At 36.0% G+C, this 16,591-nt stretch overlaps 1 protein-coding gene across 27 annotated transcripts in view; it reads left to right on the forward strand.

Annotated features, from left to right (window-relative positions):
* Positions 1–16,591, forward strand: part of MPDZ (multiple PDZ domain crumbs cell polarity complex component) — a 93,960-nt gene that overhangs the window by 16,887 nt on the left and 60,482 nt on the right. For 21 of the 27 annotated variants that reach the window (XR_014951042.1, XM_085566021.1, XM_085566022.1 and 18 more), the window contains 8 exons: positions 968–1,107; positions 2,981–3,194; positions 5,116–5,244; positions 6,431–6,634; positions 9,263–9,377; positions 11,852–11,940; positions 13,600–13,795; positions 15,085–15,183. Coding sequence is in view for 26 of the 27 variants with exons in the window: in XM_085566021.1 (XP_085422147.1) it covers positions 968–1,107; positions 2,981–3,194; positions 5,116–5,244; positions 6,431–6,634; positions 9,263–9,377; positions 11,852–11,940; positions 13,600–13,795; positions 15,085–15,183 (1,186 nt within the window). In the remaining variant the exon portion in view is untranslated. The remainder of the gene's footprint in view (positions 1–967; positions 1,108–2,980; positions 3,195–5,115; positions 5,245–6,430; positions 6,635–9,262; positions 9,378–11,851; positions 11,941–13,599; positions 13,796–15,084; positions 15,184–16,591) is intronic. The other 6 variants (XM_085566024.1, XM_085566028.1, XM_085566038.1 and 3 more) reach the window with 1 other exon arrangement.

Consider the following 16,591-nt stretch of genomic DNA (forward strand, 5'->3'; position numbering starts at 1 on the left):
ATACATGTATATTTATTTAAAGACAATTAAGTTACTGCACAGACCACAGTACCACTTACATATAAAATAAAAGTAACCTTTTAGTTTGAGAAACAATTAGTAAATGAGAGAGCAGTTGAAAAACTAGCCCTGACATAGTCACTTATGAGCTACTGTCCTTAGCTGACCAGTATTGTATTACAAATCAGCATGCCATTATTTTTTCATGCTCATTGTAGAACTGCTGCTCTATGCTTGAGGGAGATACTTTGTCAGAGCATGCTCTTGTATGCATAATTAACAAAAATCTAGATCTGTGACTTTCTTGGAAATAAAATGGAAAAGTTTGACTTTGCTGTGGATTGTTCTCTAATCTTACTACTTTCCTGTAGCAGGCAGAAATGGTGCATGAGTCCCTTCAGTGGCTGGAGCTGGGAAAACCCATACATATATTCTAGGATTTATCTATTTAATCTGTAATAGAGCAGGATAGGAGAAGTCTGGTGGTGTTCAGGAGAGCCTTTTTTCATAGTCTAAGTTTTTTTATCTTTCTGAAATTCATCTTTTTTTTCTGGTTTTGCTTGAAAGTTGTCCTGTACCCTCTAAAATAGATATATGTATATATAGAATATATATATTCAATATAGTCTATATTTTATAATATATATAAAATAGATATATATCTAAATAGATATATATTCAGTCACTACTAAACCAAAACTCTGTATAGTTATCTTTTGTTCCCTGATTTCCTCTTGTGGGCTGTAATAATATTTATTTCTCAAATATTTTCTGTATGATAGCAAGAAATTGGAAATAAACAGCTATGTTTCAGTTATTAGCTTATGTAGTGTTGCCCAGCTATAGTTGTCATTAGAAATTTCCAAGTTGTTTGCCATGTTTATTATTACTTTTCAACATTTTTAACCTTTGTTCATTTTTAATCTTTTAACATTTATACCCTTTTTTTTTAACTTCTGCTGAACAGGGTCGTCTGGTTGAGACAATTGACCTTATTAAACCTCTAAGTGGTGGTCTGGGCTTCAGTGTTGTGGGACTCAAGAGTGAAAACAGGGGAGAACTAGGAATATTTGTGCAAGAAATCCAGGAGGGAAGTGTGGCACATAGGTAATATTACTACTGAATATTTTACTATACCAAGTATATATATGACACTGCAGTTCAGTTGTGTTACTGCTGTTATTTTTGTGTTACAAGGGCATGTGTACATGTTTCTCTCTTTATATTCTGAGCATCATTGCAGATGTAAAATTACTTACCACAATTTATGTGATGTTGGAACAGGCATCGTATGAACTATCCTTAATTTATAGAAACTGCAAATAACATTTCCCTGGTGTTTTTAAATAGGGAGAAAGAGAAAGCTACTGTTCTGTGTCATGCCTTTTAAATTCAAAATGCACTGAAGAACAATTTGATGCAAAAAAGTCAGCTGTATCTGGCAGTGTTATTTGTTAGGTAGAGTCCCATTGAGCAGGTATGAACCCCAGATTTGACATCAAGCAAATCTTGACCTAAAGTCAGGGATATTCACAGAGATACACAGCTGATATTACAGAAGCTCAGCAATAATAATGGCTTGCTGAAATTATGCTTTAGGACTTAAACTCAGATTCCACAGCTAATATTGAGAGAAGTACCGAGAGAGCACACAAACTCAAAGGTAAATGGCAGGAGCAAGGAAGAAAAATACAACAACTTTGGAATAAAGTTTTTTTCCCCCTAATATGACCAGCAAGCAGAAAATATAGTTCACTGCAGACTAGTAAGGTGTGTCAGTGGTCCAAGCTGCTTTGTGATGTATTCTGTATATTGTGTGAAGAAGTTGAGACATGTTGATACTGTTTCTCACTGTGCTTTAGGAGACATTTTTGGATCATTTGTAATCTGAACACTTACTGTAAGTCTAATAAGAACATGGGCAAGAGAGACAAGAACATGGTATAGAGACTTAATTGTAGTTAATCAGGTAGAAAATGTGGCATGCCTTATATTTCTGCAGTATTTTTAAATTTTTAAATATTTTTAACCTGCCTAATTTCCACTTTGTCTTTTTGTTTGTTTTTGTTTTGTTTTAGGTGAAGTTTTTTTGTTGGTTTTCTTTTGTTTGTTTTTGTTTATTTGGTTGGTTTTTTCTGTTTGTTTGTTTCTTCTGAGTTGAAGCTAAATAGGTTTTTTCTACCTGGGTGCTCTACCTGGGTTTCTTGAGTTTGAGTGCTCACAAAGGCTATTGTAATAGAGTTTCTTGTTTTCCTTGCTGCCCTTTGTTATCAATGCATTGCCACTTTAGGATGCAAAGAAGTGGTGGAGGAAAGAGAGGGTAATTCAACTGTGTAGGCTTCATACACTTCCTTTGGAGTAGATCTGAGGAAGGACTCAGTATTTAATTTTACAGTGATGCTTCCTTTGTCAGAAAGTGAAGAGGTTTTTTTAATTTGTTGAGGACTTTTGTTTGGTTTCTTTCTTTGTCCTTCTTTTTCTTTCATGTATTCTTCTCCTTTTTTCCCCCACCTTGTTTTTCAGCAAAACAAAATTTGTTTCTGTAACATACTGATGAAAGCGTGTTCCAGTCCATGGTTTGATGAATATTCAGAATGGGTGCATTGAACAAAGTGGGGCACTTGGTCTATAAAGCAAGTCACGCAAAGTCAAGGATAAACATAAATTCCCAGGCTGTGGCTGGGAGCAACTGAGATTAATATGCTTAGTCTCACATGGGGTTTCAGGGAGAAGAAAGCTGGCTAGGGGATAGTCACCAGAGGAAAGTAGCAGTGGGATTAGCTTCCAAGACAGCCATCACCAGGGTGCCATGTCAGCTCCTTTCAGCAAAACTACAAAGGGGGATTAAAAAAGTGAGGGGTATAGAGACCAGGTTATTAAAAATCCTGGAAAATTGTCAAAATATTGCAATTTCTGTGGCAATGCTTCCTTGATTTTTCTTATTTGTTTATTTTGTCATCTGTTTACACCTACCTGACAGAGATGGAAAGCTGAAGGAAGCAGATCAAATCCTTGCTATTAATGGACAAGCCCTTGACCAGACAATTACACATCAACAGGCTATCAGCATTTTGCAGAAAGCAAAAGATAATGTCCAGCTAGTTGTGGCTAGAGGCACTTTTCCTCAGCTCATCAGTCCTGTAGTTTCCCGGTCTCCATCTGCTGCTAGCACAGTTTCAGCCCATTCCAACCCGGTGAGTATAGCCCAGACATCTGTGTATTCAGTTCTGGATGTGCATGTACTTACTGCATATAGCCTTTTGAGTAATTTTTTGTAACTTGTTTCTACATTCCTTCACAATTCTTGAGGTTTTTCTTCTGTTTATCTTCATTATACCTTTTACCTTCAAAGACTAGAAAATACTCGGGCTTTCTGGGGGAAAATTCTTCATCTTGGATGTATTCCCTGCTTCCATCTGCCAATTTACCTGTATCCAGTGCAAATATAGCATGTTTACCTTATTTGATGAAGCTTTTTTTTGAGGTTGCACTGAACAGGATATTTTTTTCTTTGCATCCTGCTTGAGCAAGCAAATTTTTGAGGCTTTGTAGTCTGATCTGCACCATCAGCTTTTGTGTTTGTGTCACTGTTTGTTAGCATGGGAGCTCCAGTGAAATTACAAGATGCACTTAAGAGCTTTCCAAAATGCAGCTCCACTACAATTCCTTTCTTACGAGAGCTTTTGCACATCTAGGTGTAGACAACACAGTTCAGAAACATGATGATATTAACTGTACATTCTCTTCCTTTTACCTTACTCATGTAATGGATTGTTCTGGGATGAGACAGCCTATATTCAGTGTGTTGGTTTTACTGTTCAGTTTTCTGTGGCCCTTCTTTAATGGAGTCAGTTGCCAGAAGTATAGAGAGCAATTCTTCTGGAAAGAGGAACTGTTTTTATAATCATTAGTATAAAACCTTTAGTGAAGGAATATCAGAAATATTATTTGTATCTGTGTGTATGAGGGCAGCTGACTGACCTAATTTTTCCTGCCAGCACATAGAGGAAGCCTGCTCTTATCCAGTATTGCTATGACAAAATTCTTTCTCTATGTGATTGCCTCTGTATTCACTGAACAGCTTCCCTTGCATGAAAAGATGTTCCTTATAAACATCCCATAGCTGCTTCTGGTTTGTTTAGCATGCCTTTCCCAATTTTCATGTTCTCTTTGCTTTCAAATGAAACATACTAGGAGCAATTCTTCAAGCTTTGCTTTATTATACTGACTTTATGTTAAGACTGGATTTACAAACAGGTACCACAGGGCTTTGAGTTTGCAATAACTTGATTATTCAAAAAAAAAAAAAAAGCATATTTTAAGGTTATACCTGGTGTAGCACCAGCTGTGGTTTGAAATTTCAGACAAATTTATGGTGGGAGTTCTTGTTCAGGAGGAAGAATACCATGAGCTTCCAGCTATCCCTTCAAGGAGCACCCCATGTGAGCAAGCTAGGATTTGTCTTCCTTTTAGAGCAGTTTTCCTCCTTTCAGAACACAGTCTGCCATCAGAACGACTTCATTCTAGTGCTGTTGCCATCAGACAACCCAGAAGAATTTATTACATGGGGTATTTCTGTTACTACCTGCCTCACAATATTTGGGTCTGCTATCAGCCTTAGAAATACTGAATTGGGATTTTGCTTTCTCCTGTGCTTTGTTGCATGATGTGAACATGCATTTACCTGAAGATTTTAATTTCCAGTCCTGTGTGGGTTTTTGGAAGCAGAATTCACTGACTGCAATGGGGCATGAAGGTGGGCAGCCCTAGGCTGCTGCCTATATTCATTTGATGAGTTCTTGGAGGGTCTGACCCATTATTAAATTCTGGTTTGTACTAGAATTCTATAACTACCTGTTATAGAATTACTAATTTACTGAATAAATATTATGCAATATCATATCTAATAGTAATTGTTAAAAAGGTATTATATGTCAATCTTCCTCGAACTTTCTATTATTAAAAACATACTCAAGAAATAAGAGAAAATAACCAACAAATTTCTATACATATATTAATAGCTTGACTTGATAATCTTAAAGGTCTTTTTACACCTGAAAAATTCTATGATTCAATGTTTTTAATAATTTTCAAGCTTGTATTTATTCCTTTTAGGTTCACTGGCAGCATGTGGAGACCATAGAGTTGGTCAATGATGGCTCAGGTCTGGGATTTGGGATAGTGGGAGGAAAGTCAACTGGAGTGATTGTTAAAACCATCCTCCCAGGAGGGGTGGCTGATCAGGTAAATTCAACCAACCTGTTACTGTTCAGTAAGGTGTGAAGTTACTCTTTACTTTTATGGTCAGACCAAATAGTGGTAGCTTTTATCCAAATAAATGTAAAAAAAGAAACAGTAATTACTGAAATTTTTCCTCTGTAAAGGTGTGTTTAGTGCAGAGTCTCTGCATTTGAATATTAAAGATTAATTAGGTTCTAAATCACATTATATATATATTGTGTGCATTTAGAGTCTTAATTCTTTCACGAGTGTACTGGTTGTAATTGGGTTGGTGGGGATTCCAAAGATTGACTTGCTGTGCCCTAACAGCTAAGAGCATCTGCTTTTCTCTGCTGAGCTTACTGAAGCTTGGAGCAGGTATGTGGCTTCATGTGTCTGCTTCAAGACATGGACTCTGCTCTTGCCTGAAGGGCTCATGTGAATCGAGTTTGGTTGTCACAGCTCATTTCAAGCTTGTTCATTAGACAGGTACCTAGGGCAGCATTAATGATGGTCAAGGATTGAGTAGGCACAGAGACTTGTCAGTTTTCCAACAATAGCAGTATTTGCCTAGTAACAGGGCCTGGAGATGCATGGACAGCACTTACTGCTGCCTCCTTTCCCCTGAACAGGTAAATTTGTTCCTTTTACAAAACTGTCTCTGTAACACTCATCAAATGGCCTAAATTCATGTGATGCTTTTTTATTAATTAAAGGTTAATCAGTGAGAAACTAAACAAATGTAAAGCAATTTAGACAGCTGGATCACAGGAAGAAAGAAATTAATTTTATTTTGGAGTCATTGTTAAGTCTGTTACTACTATTATTAGTATTTTAGTATCAGCACAAACCTGAATATGTATTTGTATGCTGTTTTTTGGATGTGTGCTTGAAAATGAAACCCAAAGTTCTGCAGTCCACATGCAATTGTTAAATACCAGTAGGAGTAATTAGCTAAGCACATTTTTTTCTCTGTGCTTGGGTGATTTCTTGAAAAAGATCTCCTGGATATCTCTAGGGAAATTCCTAGTAAAATTTGTGTGCCATTAGGCAGCCTTCTTTTCTTCTCCTTGCTATCAGCATATTGGCTTGGCATCCAGAAAAAGTCACCTGATTCATATGTCTTAGAAGTGACTAAAACTATGTGCTATTTTTCTAATTGTATGGTATGTGGGAGAAATGGCATTTTTTGTCATTATTTTTCCTTCAGCATGGAAGATTGTGTAGTGGAGATCACATCTTGAAAATTGGTGATACAGACCTAGCTGGAATGAGCAGTGAGCAGGTGGCACAAGTTCTAAGGCAGTGTGGAAACAGAGTGAAACTGGTAATTGCAAGAGGTCCTGTTGAGGAGCCGCTTCTACCAGCAGTTCCTCCAGGTACACCAGTACCCACCTCTACACCAGAGAAACAGGTAAGCAGCAGTGAACATATGTAACCCATTGCAAACTTCCTTTCTTTTTAACTCCTGTTTGAATCTTTTGTGCTTATGTTCTCAAAAGCTAGGATTTTCTTTCCCAGTAGCACAAGTCTCATCTGATGATCTGAGAGAACTTAAATGCAATGCGTCCACAGTGCAAGGAACTGTATTTTTTAAGACTTTTGGGATTAAGGTTTAGGACTTCAATAAGTATAATCTGATTAACAACTTGTTCTGAGTTGTTTGTAAGGGTATGCTATTAAATTGGGACAACTGAGGCAATGCAGTCTCTTTTTCAGGTCTGGGCTAGTTGACTCTTTAGCATTTTTTTGTCTGGCTCCCCTCTTTCTGTATAATTTCATTTGTTCATCAGAACTTTTCTCCCTGTGCCAAGCAGCACACAGATGCTAATCCTTTCCTGTATCACCTGTCACTGCTCATTTGCTAGATGTTTTCTAAAAAAAGTAAGCCAGCTGCTACCCTAACTCCCCTGCTGGTGATTGTACTTTGCATCTTTACTGCTCTACAACAGTCAGCCACTTAAAAATGCTGTAAATATTATCATGATTTGTCAGCTCAAAACCTCTACCAAATAGACAATTTGCATGTTTGTAACAAAGTCTGGTTTTATGGGATTCAGAAACAGTACTGTTTTGCCATATGTGGATATGACCAGATACATTTTGATGTGAGTATATGAAGTACATTAATAAGAGAAGAAAATGTTTGTTGTTTTTGAGCCTACCCCTAACTAGAATTTTTTGTTTTGCTTTTTCCTGTTTTTTTTCTAGACATTTTCTTCAATTCTTCCCCAGTAATCCTTGTAATTTATGCATGATTGTTATGTAAAAATTTAGATAGTGATACCATCATTTTGTCTCTGTCCATTGTAGTGATATCTGTGAAAACTTAACATCCACTGTTTTGTGGCTATAAGGCAGAGAGAGTTAATTTTAACTTGGAGATTTCTGAGCATCAAAGACGAGACAAACTGGTATTTTTGTGTCTTTACAGCACACAGAGATGTAAAAACTTTCTGCATTTTAGATAAAGGCATTATTATTTAGCTCTAGTATTATTTGTCTAAAATGCATCTCTCAAAATAAAAGCTGAATTTGCTGTGTATATTTCTGCAGTATTTGCCTTTTTGAGGTTATATGATGCAATGTTAGAAGATGTATCTGCAGCTGCAGAATATATGCAATTTCTAGTACTGACAAAATAGCTCAAAGCAGCAAAAGGGCACAATTTGAGGTTTTTGCCACCTTCCCAATTTCCATACTTTTCAAAACCCCTTTCCTGGTATTTCTTTCCTGCCAGGAAGCAGGCTATTTTTAAACTGATCCTGCCTACACAAAGTCACATTATTGGAAGGAGCACACCTGGTAATAGTCATGCAAAACTCATTGATTTGGGTCTGGAGTGAAGATGGTGATTCAAACAGCTTAATTTTTAGTTTCTTCCTATCAGATATGGTATAGGTGAAGTCCTCATGATGCTCTTACAACTATTATTTGGACCAGAATGGATCTGGAAAATGGGTACTTCTTGTCATGTTACCTGCAGATATCTATCTTGTAAAATTCATGAGGCTATAGGAATTGGATCTTTTTTTAGTGGCATTACCTGTGGCCAAAATAATCCTGTATTTTCAATGAGAGGGATGATTAATGCATCAGAAATTATTTTTTCTTGTGTTCAATTTGATTTCTGGTGGAGTTGCTTGGATCAAGAGCACAAGTCAGATTCTTGGGAATTAGCTCTCCTGAAATCTTTTTTGGCACTTATCTAGTCAAACTGGCTTTAGTTAGTCAACCTGGTTGCCATGTTGGCACTTAAAAAAAAAGTTTTACTGCTACTTGGCATGCAGAAGGGACAGAATAAAAACTATTAATACAAACTCCCTATTGATAAAGTAGGATTTAAATACATATTCTGCTTTCATTAACAACAAGTAATTAAATAGCCCCAAAATCCATTGTTATTGAAATTCAGAGAGTTACAGCAGATATTAATGAAAGTTGTAATTATTGAGCTGGCTGGATATATAGCACATATAATTGCTATGTGCTAAATGAAGTTTTTAAGCCTTCCAAAGGCAAGAAATATAATTGCCTGACTAGTGATCCTTTTGGCATATTTTAAATTTGCAAGTTTTAAAAAGGTACCTATAGGTCATGAACAGAAATTTAGAAAAATAGAATAAAAATACATTTTTTTTTTTCTTTTTAATAACACAGCTGTCTAAAGCTAGTTCTGAGGAGGTCCCAGAAAGTCAGCAAGCTACATATTCATATACATATATATGTAACTTACTATAGAAGAAATTAATTCTTCCATTTGTATGAATTTTACCAGTCATTTTAGTCATTAAATAATGATTTGATAAGTTAAAGGTAATATCCCAGATACTACCTTTAAGGTGAGGTGGATCTGCATTGCTTTACCATGAGGAGTGTTACCTACCTCTTGCTAGTCTGATGAACAGCAAATAAGAACAGAAACAAATTTCATATTTACATTTTTGTGTTTTTATCTAATTTTATGTGTTACTGACATTAAAGAATGTGGTGAATCTTTGAAGGAAAAGTGCTTCTTTTGTAATCCCCCTTTTCTTTTTAGGTTGATGCTTCTGTTGATAGCTGTGAAGATGGGGAGAAATTCAATGTTGAACTCACTAAAAACAACCAGGGTTTAGGAATAACTATTGCTGGCTACATTGGAGACAAAACATCAGGTAATTGCTGAATCTTGCACTTTATTAAGCAGTCTGTTGCATACTATGGTATATGTGCGTCAAAGACTTAATTTTGATATAACTTTTCTTAAAAGAGCCCTTAACCGTCTAAAATATATTTGAAATTTGAAAAAGAAAAAGAATGGTTTTCATTTTGTAAAAAGGATGTTCAGAATAAAAACAATCTATATTATTAAAAAATGCCACCTCAGAACCTTTAAATCAGTTTTTATCTTCACTTTTAGCTAAACTTCTGCTTACGTGTTTTTGAAAAACAATGGTAGATTAGTTTGAACCCTTTATGTTTGAAGTAGCCTTCTTACAAGGCAACACAGTAGCATTCTGAGTAGTTTTAAGAGACTTATTAATTTTTAGATAATGTGCATGGCGTCGCTAGCACATCACAAATTCTTTACTGACTTCTGGATGTAATAAATATTTCTTCACCTGTGGGCTGTGATGGACAATAAATAAGTTTATTTAAATAAATAAATTCAGAAATGTTAATGGACAATTTCTTATTTTTACTTTGTAATTTCCACAATGTTTTTTACAAAAATAATCCAGAACTCTGTTACTCTTCCTTAGGGGAAATTTGGTAAATTCAGTAATGCTAGGAAGGGATGTCTTTTGAATGTGTCATAAAGCTTCTCAAAGAGCTGTTACTTTGACTTGTATCCACTTGTATATTGTTTGAAAAATGCATGGATAGGTACATTCCATATTTTTGGCAGTTTTTAGCTATAATTTTTTGGATCAGAAAAAACTGGACTTCCACAGGACCAGACAGAGTTTGTGCAAGTCCACTCTTTAACAGCTTCCAGTTGAATTTCAAAAGACAAATTAAGATGTAGAACATGTAAAGATCTGAGAGCATATTTTGGCTGATGTTTGAGTATCATTGGTCTTCAGTTTGAAATTGCTGTGCTGCATGTAACTGGGTTAGAGAATATTCTTGTCTCAGGAACTAGTTAGGTATCTCAATTTTATGACATGACAGTTACAGAACAACTTTGCTGTCAAAGAAGCAGCAAAAAAAATACTGGACGGAAAATAACATTTCTGAATTTTTTGTGAATGACTAATAACTTGTCCTGTTATCTTATAGCTGTTACAGGATATAAGAATGTTTGGAAGTTAGGATGAACAGCCATGTAATTATGCACAAAGCCTGGGCAAACAACTTCATAAAAAATCCCCCCTCCCCAACCCAAAAAACCAAAAACAAATACCCACCCCCCAAAAAAAAAAAAAAACCCTAACAAAAAAACCCCAACCAACCAACCAAGAAAAAAAAACCAAAAAACACCAAAGAAACATCAAAAAACCAAAACCTGACAGAAAAAGAGAGACTTGTCAATGAGGTGACTTGAATATATATGTAATCTTATTTTTCCTAAGCTGAGTTGAGTCATTAAACCTCCTTCCTTCTAAGTTTAATCATATTCAGGGCCAGTAAAACGTTAGCTTGAGGTCTGCAAAGTCTGTGACAGCTTTTAAAATACATTTTGTAGTGGATTGTCTTCACATCAAGCATATTCATTTAACAGAGTGAGAATGTTTGTTGAGAGAAAGTAGATGCTGTTACGATTTCTGATGCTAGTGCTACAGGCCTGAGACCATCAGAGTGATTTCATGCCTGTTTGTGCTGTTATTTTTCCTAATTTAATGTAAGCTGTGCAAAATGTGCATGTAAGAAGTCTTGCATATTTGTATTTATTGAGCTGTTGAAGTTGTTTCAAAGCAAGTGTGTTTTTCCTGAAATGTTTTCTTTTAGTGAAATATCCCTTCTGTAGGTGTTTTCTATATATTACTTTCCTTCTGATTCAAAAGTAGTAACTAGTTAGTAACTAAAATGTTTCTATTATGATGGGTGTTTTTTGCTTAATTTTGTTGTTCTGTTGGAGTTTTTAAAATTGTGTGCCTTTTATACACTACAAATAGTGATAACTGTATTTAAAAACTGGTTCAAACGTAAAGTTATATTCCTGTTCAGTTATAATTTTCTCAATATGGCAGTCCAAACATACATTTTCTTAAGCTGTTTTTAAATACATAGAAAATTCAGAAATTACTGGATTAGTGTACTCAAGCTGAATTTTCTGTCCAAATTTGGCAAAACTCAGAAATATGTTTTTTGTCTATGTTGGTTTCAACATTTAGATTAAGGGAAGTTAGAATATTTCTTATTCTGCATCAGGAACTGTGTATTTGGCATTGTAAGGTTTTGAATGAGATCAAATCAATGCAAACAGACATTAATCTGGCTCATTCTTTAAGACGCTAATAATACATATGTTTTTCTTAAATCATTCCTTTCTTTATGATTGTTTTATTGACTTACTTAGGGATTGTTTTTTCTTTTTTTTCCCCTTTTTTGATTGGTGCCTTTAGTTGCATCGTTGCAGCATTGCATTATTTAAATTGTTTCTTAATAAAGTAATTAACTTAATTTTCCCTGTTTTTCATCCCAGAACCTTCTGGTATTTTTGTGAAAAGCATTACAAAAGGCAGTGCTGTTGAACATGATGGCAGAATCCATGTGGGAGATCAAATTATAGCTGTAAGTAAATGCAGGATGAACTGAGATTGCTTGTCTACAGGACTGCTTCTTTATGTTGCAAAGAAATACTCATGAAGTATTTGTTTAAAATACTTAGGATCAGTGTTGCAGTTCCGAGTCTTTCCTGACAGAGTATCTCATCACATGTTTTCTGATTATGCTACCTGAATGTATCTTGTAATTCTTCAAAAAAATCTTGTATGTGAGGATATATCATTATATATCCTCCGTATCAGTAGTAGGTTAGTAAGTGTGAAATTTCAAAGTTTGATTCAAATTGGGCAGTTGTTTTCAGAATTATTTTAAAAGGTTGTGGCCCAAAGTTTTAGATGTCCAGAGAAAGAAGAATGTATTTTTATCCATAAAGTGTTGCTTTGGTGGTGGAAATCAGGCTGTGAATGCAGGGAGTATATTTTTGTGTCTCTCATATATATGTCCTTGCATTTGTGTGAAGACAGCAGTAAGAACAGGTTATGGTCTCTCTTCAGAAGTGCCTGCATTTGTTTGTGGAAGTGTATATCTTTTTTGTAATGATTTATGTGTGGAGTACAAATGGCTAAAATTGATTATTCCAAAGTTTGTTTTCTTCTTCTACTGCAGATGCAGAAGGAGAACATTATTTAAATGACCTCAGACCCTGAAGAATAAAATGCATTTCTTAAATATGGTTTGTTTAAGTGTGGAGGAAAAATTAAATAGTCCCACCTGATTTTTAGTTACTTTAGATTTAGAAGAATTTCAGAGCAGGGCAAAAAATGACTAAGGGGCCAGGGGATTCATGCTTCATTTAGACAGACTTAAAATAATGAAGTATGTGTTTTGTGTAGATAGACAGAAACAAAGACAGGCATCAAAGAGCATAGTATTGATAGAAGTATTTGAGAAATTTAAGGCACTGTGGGGTAGATGTAGAAATACTAGAATGCAATGGAGTTTGTAGGGAGAAGAAAAATAAAATGCGGAGAAGAAAAATAAAATGCGATGGGTGCTAGGTAGGGATAATGGGTTAGAATTGAGAAGTGTCAAAATTTTGAATTCCAGAAAAAAACCCAAGTTAATGAGATAATAAAATAATTTCAAACAGAGAAGAACAAAATTTTATTCTTTAAATTCTTAAAATTATGAACCAGTGATAACATCTGGTTGTTTGTGACAGTGTTATGTTTTGAAATTGGAATTCACATTGCTCATTGGTAGACTTTTTTGTATCTAAATGACTGCACTCTGTCTTTCTACTCCAGTAGATCGATGTGTTTCTCCTTACTCTTGTCTCTCCAGAACTCCTAGCCATGGCTGTGTTGGTTTATTCACCCAGTATTATCCCTCAGAGGTAGGGATGGCTGAAGTGGTTGGGTGATGGGCTGTACAATATGCCCTGCACAGCACATGGTGTATCCTCTTCTACCTTGCAGAGCAGATCGGCCTGGCCATGCCATGGTGGGCACTCCTCCCCTCTTTGCTGTGGTACTGGTTGTCATCTAGCTCTGGGGTACTCCAGTGGGAGTGCTTAGCATATCCAATTACATAAAATTGTACAGATTTTGCTCTTGCCCTTCCACTTGCTTTTTGCTTAGGCTAACAGATGCTGAGAACTCACTGTGTTGTTTTGCCCTGGACTTCTTTTCTGTGGGTGAACTGAAAAGCTGCTTGATCCTGCAGGTGGATGGAACAAATCTTCAGGGTTTTACTAACCAGCAAGCAGTGGATGTTTTGCGGCACACGGGACAAACGGTTCGCCTCACTTTGATCAGAAGAGGTCGTAAGCAGGAAAATTGTATTCCACCCCAGGAGGACTTCAGTGCTCCTGTTGAGCAGGACTTACTGTTCCAAACAAGGGATAGTACCACAGCCAAAGGTAATTAAACTGGGTTTGCTGTTAAGTTTGAAACATTTTTCTTCTCAGTTGCAAACTGTAAATAAAATGGGCCAGATTCATTCTGGGTATCTATTCATTCTGGTAGATGGCAGAGCTGCTGTACAGTTCTGAGGTGCAGTTTTGTCTACAATGGTTTGATTAATCTTTTAGAACACTGATATTATTTGCTACATTTTCAAAGCGAGTGTTGAAAGTTCTTTCCTGCATTGCACTTCTGGCTGAATTGCTTTGAGACTTTGATCCTGCAAATCTTTGAAAGGTAAGAAGGCAGCAAATGTTTTATTCATGCTCAAGAGAGAGAGCTGCATTCAAAAGCAATCAGAGAAAGACCCTCCTTGATGAGCATAATCAATCTCATTCCATTTTGCTCCTGCTAGTTACAAGGTACAGGTATGAGAGGAGTAGCTTGCATCATCAATACCCTATCAGCCCCTAAATACATGTGTAAAATGTTCAGATGCCAAAGACCTGTAGTAATTTTCCTGCTGATGACATGAGATTTGTGCACCTTTATCTTACATACTCCGCACATGTTTAAGTATATGTACCACATCTTGGAAGTCAGTGTGTTTAAATGAAAGATACCTGCACTGGAGCTGGAAGCACAAAACAGCTGTTTGTGTTACAGTTAGATGTCAGTGAAAATATGTCACAAATAGTCAACAGAGGCCTAATCCTCATCTCGCTCAAGATTTTCAGAGAAGCAGTAGCCTTTTATCTGTATGTCATCCTCCCACTCCCACCTTTAACAAGATGTATAGGTCAAGACTTCAGAATGCTGTTTCTCCAGCAAACAGGTGTTCAAAACATCTGACCGGTTGCAGAATTTGGTGGTAGGAAAAATTTCCTATGTATGAAAAGTGTGCCACATATCCAGGTCTCCAAGACCGAAGCATTTTTGTTTTCAGCATCAGCTTTCTGAATTGCACAAAGGGAAGAAAAAAATAATAGAAGAATGCTAAAAAATGTTATATTAAGATGTATTTTTTTTCAGTCATAGAAATGCAGGTACTGATAGCTGTACTGGGTTTTTTGTCAGACTTTTTTCATTGAACTCACTAGAGGAGACAATGAATTGACAGAAGACAATATCTTTGAAATGTGATGTTTCTTCTGGGCCACACATAACAGATTCTGTTTGCCAAATATGGGTACTCTGAAGTCCAGTGAAGGAGAGAGTTGGTGCCCCAGAGCATACCTGTGCCCTTGATAAGTATTATAACATATAAAATAGCTACATAACTGAAAATATTTTTTCTTTTTTTCAGATAACAGTGAAACAGAGCAGGGATCCCCATCACTGCCATGCAGTGCCAGTGTGGTAAATATTGGAGATGACATGAAACAACAGGAAACAGGTTCTCAAGGTTTAATATTTTATTCTGTGAAATTGTTTTTCTGTGTTCTTACAGAAAGACCAGGTGTTTTGTGTGTCTTTCCACCTTCTGCAAGCTCTGTGGCTGAGGTAGAAGTCAACATAGTCATACATATAATGATGTACTCTTAATCATAAGTGTTGTAGGAACAGGACTACTGTATGTGTCTGAAAATAATTATATGCTGAAGATGTCACATGAAGCAGTTTGCTTTGGCTACTTGCTCAACCCTCTCCTAGTCTAGTTTTGCATATCAACTCTTTCTAGTCTGGTCTAGAAAAAGAAATCCTTCAATTTCCTGTTATCTTTCCAGTTGTCTGCAGCTGCCCAGCTACAGTTCCAGGATTTCTACATCTTCTGATGAATTTCCTTTTCCCAAATTCTCGAGCTTACATTTAATTTAGTAATTGCTGGTAATGTGTAAAATTCAGTCAGTTCTGGTTCACTGATATTCTCCAAATTTTCCATACTCTTTGTCAAAATTCCCGTTTTCTACTAGGTATTTCTTCCTGCTTGATCTCCTACAACGCTGTTTAGCATTTTCAGAAGTCCTGTGTGATTATATGCTTTTCAGATTTAGATATAACTTGATGTGTCAACTTGATGTGTAACATTTTTGTGTTTCCAGAGTAAAAGGAGGAACTGAAAAATTCTGCAATATATATCTTTTCATAACTCATGCCTTTCTGATTTTCTTGGATAGGTGAAGGAATTTCTTTTTAACTTCTTTCCTTCAGATACTGCTGTGTCTTGGCTTTGGGGAAAGTATTGTCCTCTTTTAATGCCATGCAACGTCCAGCTTTATACTTAGTAATGTCTCTGAGTGATGACTAGACTTAAAGCATTGTCTGAGGCTCTTAGTCATTTTCTATTGTTACTAAAATCAGTGGAATTTGAGAATTCTGTAATGAAGATTCTTGTCCTTAACTGTGATGAGCATGTGAAGAGTTTATTTTGCTACTTACTGTAGACACAGCCCAGGCCATGGACCTTGAGTATGTAGGATCCTGTAAAACTTTCTGTGTTTGCTTGCTATTGTATCTAAATACTGCTTTTTATTGGTTTCTGTCATAGAGCCTAGATGAGGGGGAAATGAGGAGGAAGAAAGCATTTCTCTGTTTTTCAAACCTGGAAATAAACTTTCAGCCAAATTAAAATTTGCCACAGTTTGCTAACTAGCCTGTCCCTGTATCACTGTACTTCTCCTGCTTCCTTCTTTCCAATTTCATTGCTGTTCTTTAGCTATTAAAATTTAAAGAAAAAAAGCAAAGAGCTTGAACTTCTTGAATTCTGTTACTGACCTTTAGGGCTTACAGTTTCAGAAAAATCTTTCACAGTGCTCATGGTTTTAAAAATAAAAGCTAGATCTCCAGATTGTGTTTTTTGGACATTCTCTGTA

Source organism: Lonchura striata, chromosome Z (genome assembly GCF_050655825.1).
Source record: "Lonchura striata isolate lonStrDom1 chromosome Z, ASM5065582v1, whole genome shotgun sequence".
Classification (NCBI taxonomy): Eukaryota; Metazoa; Chordata; class Aves; order Passeriformes; family Estrildidae; genus Lonchura; species Lonchura striata.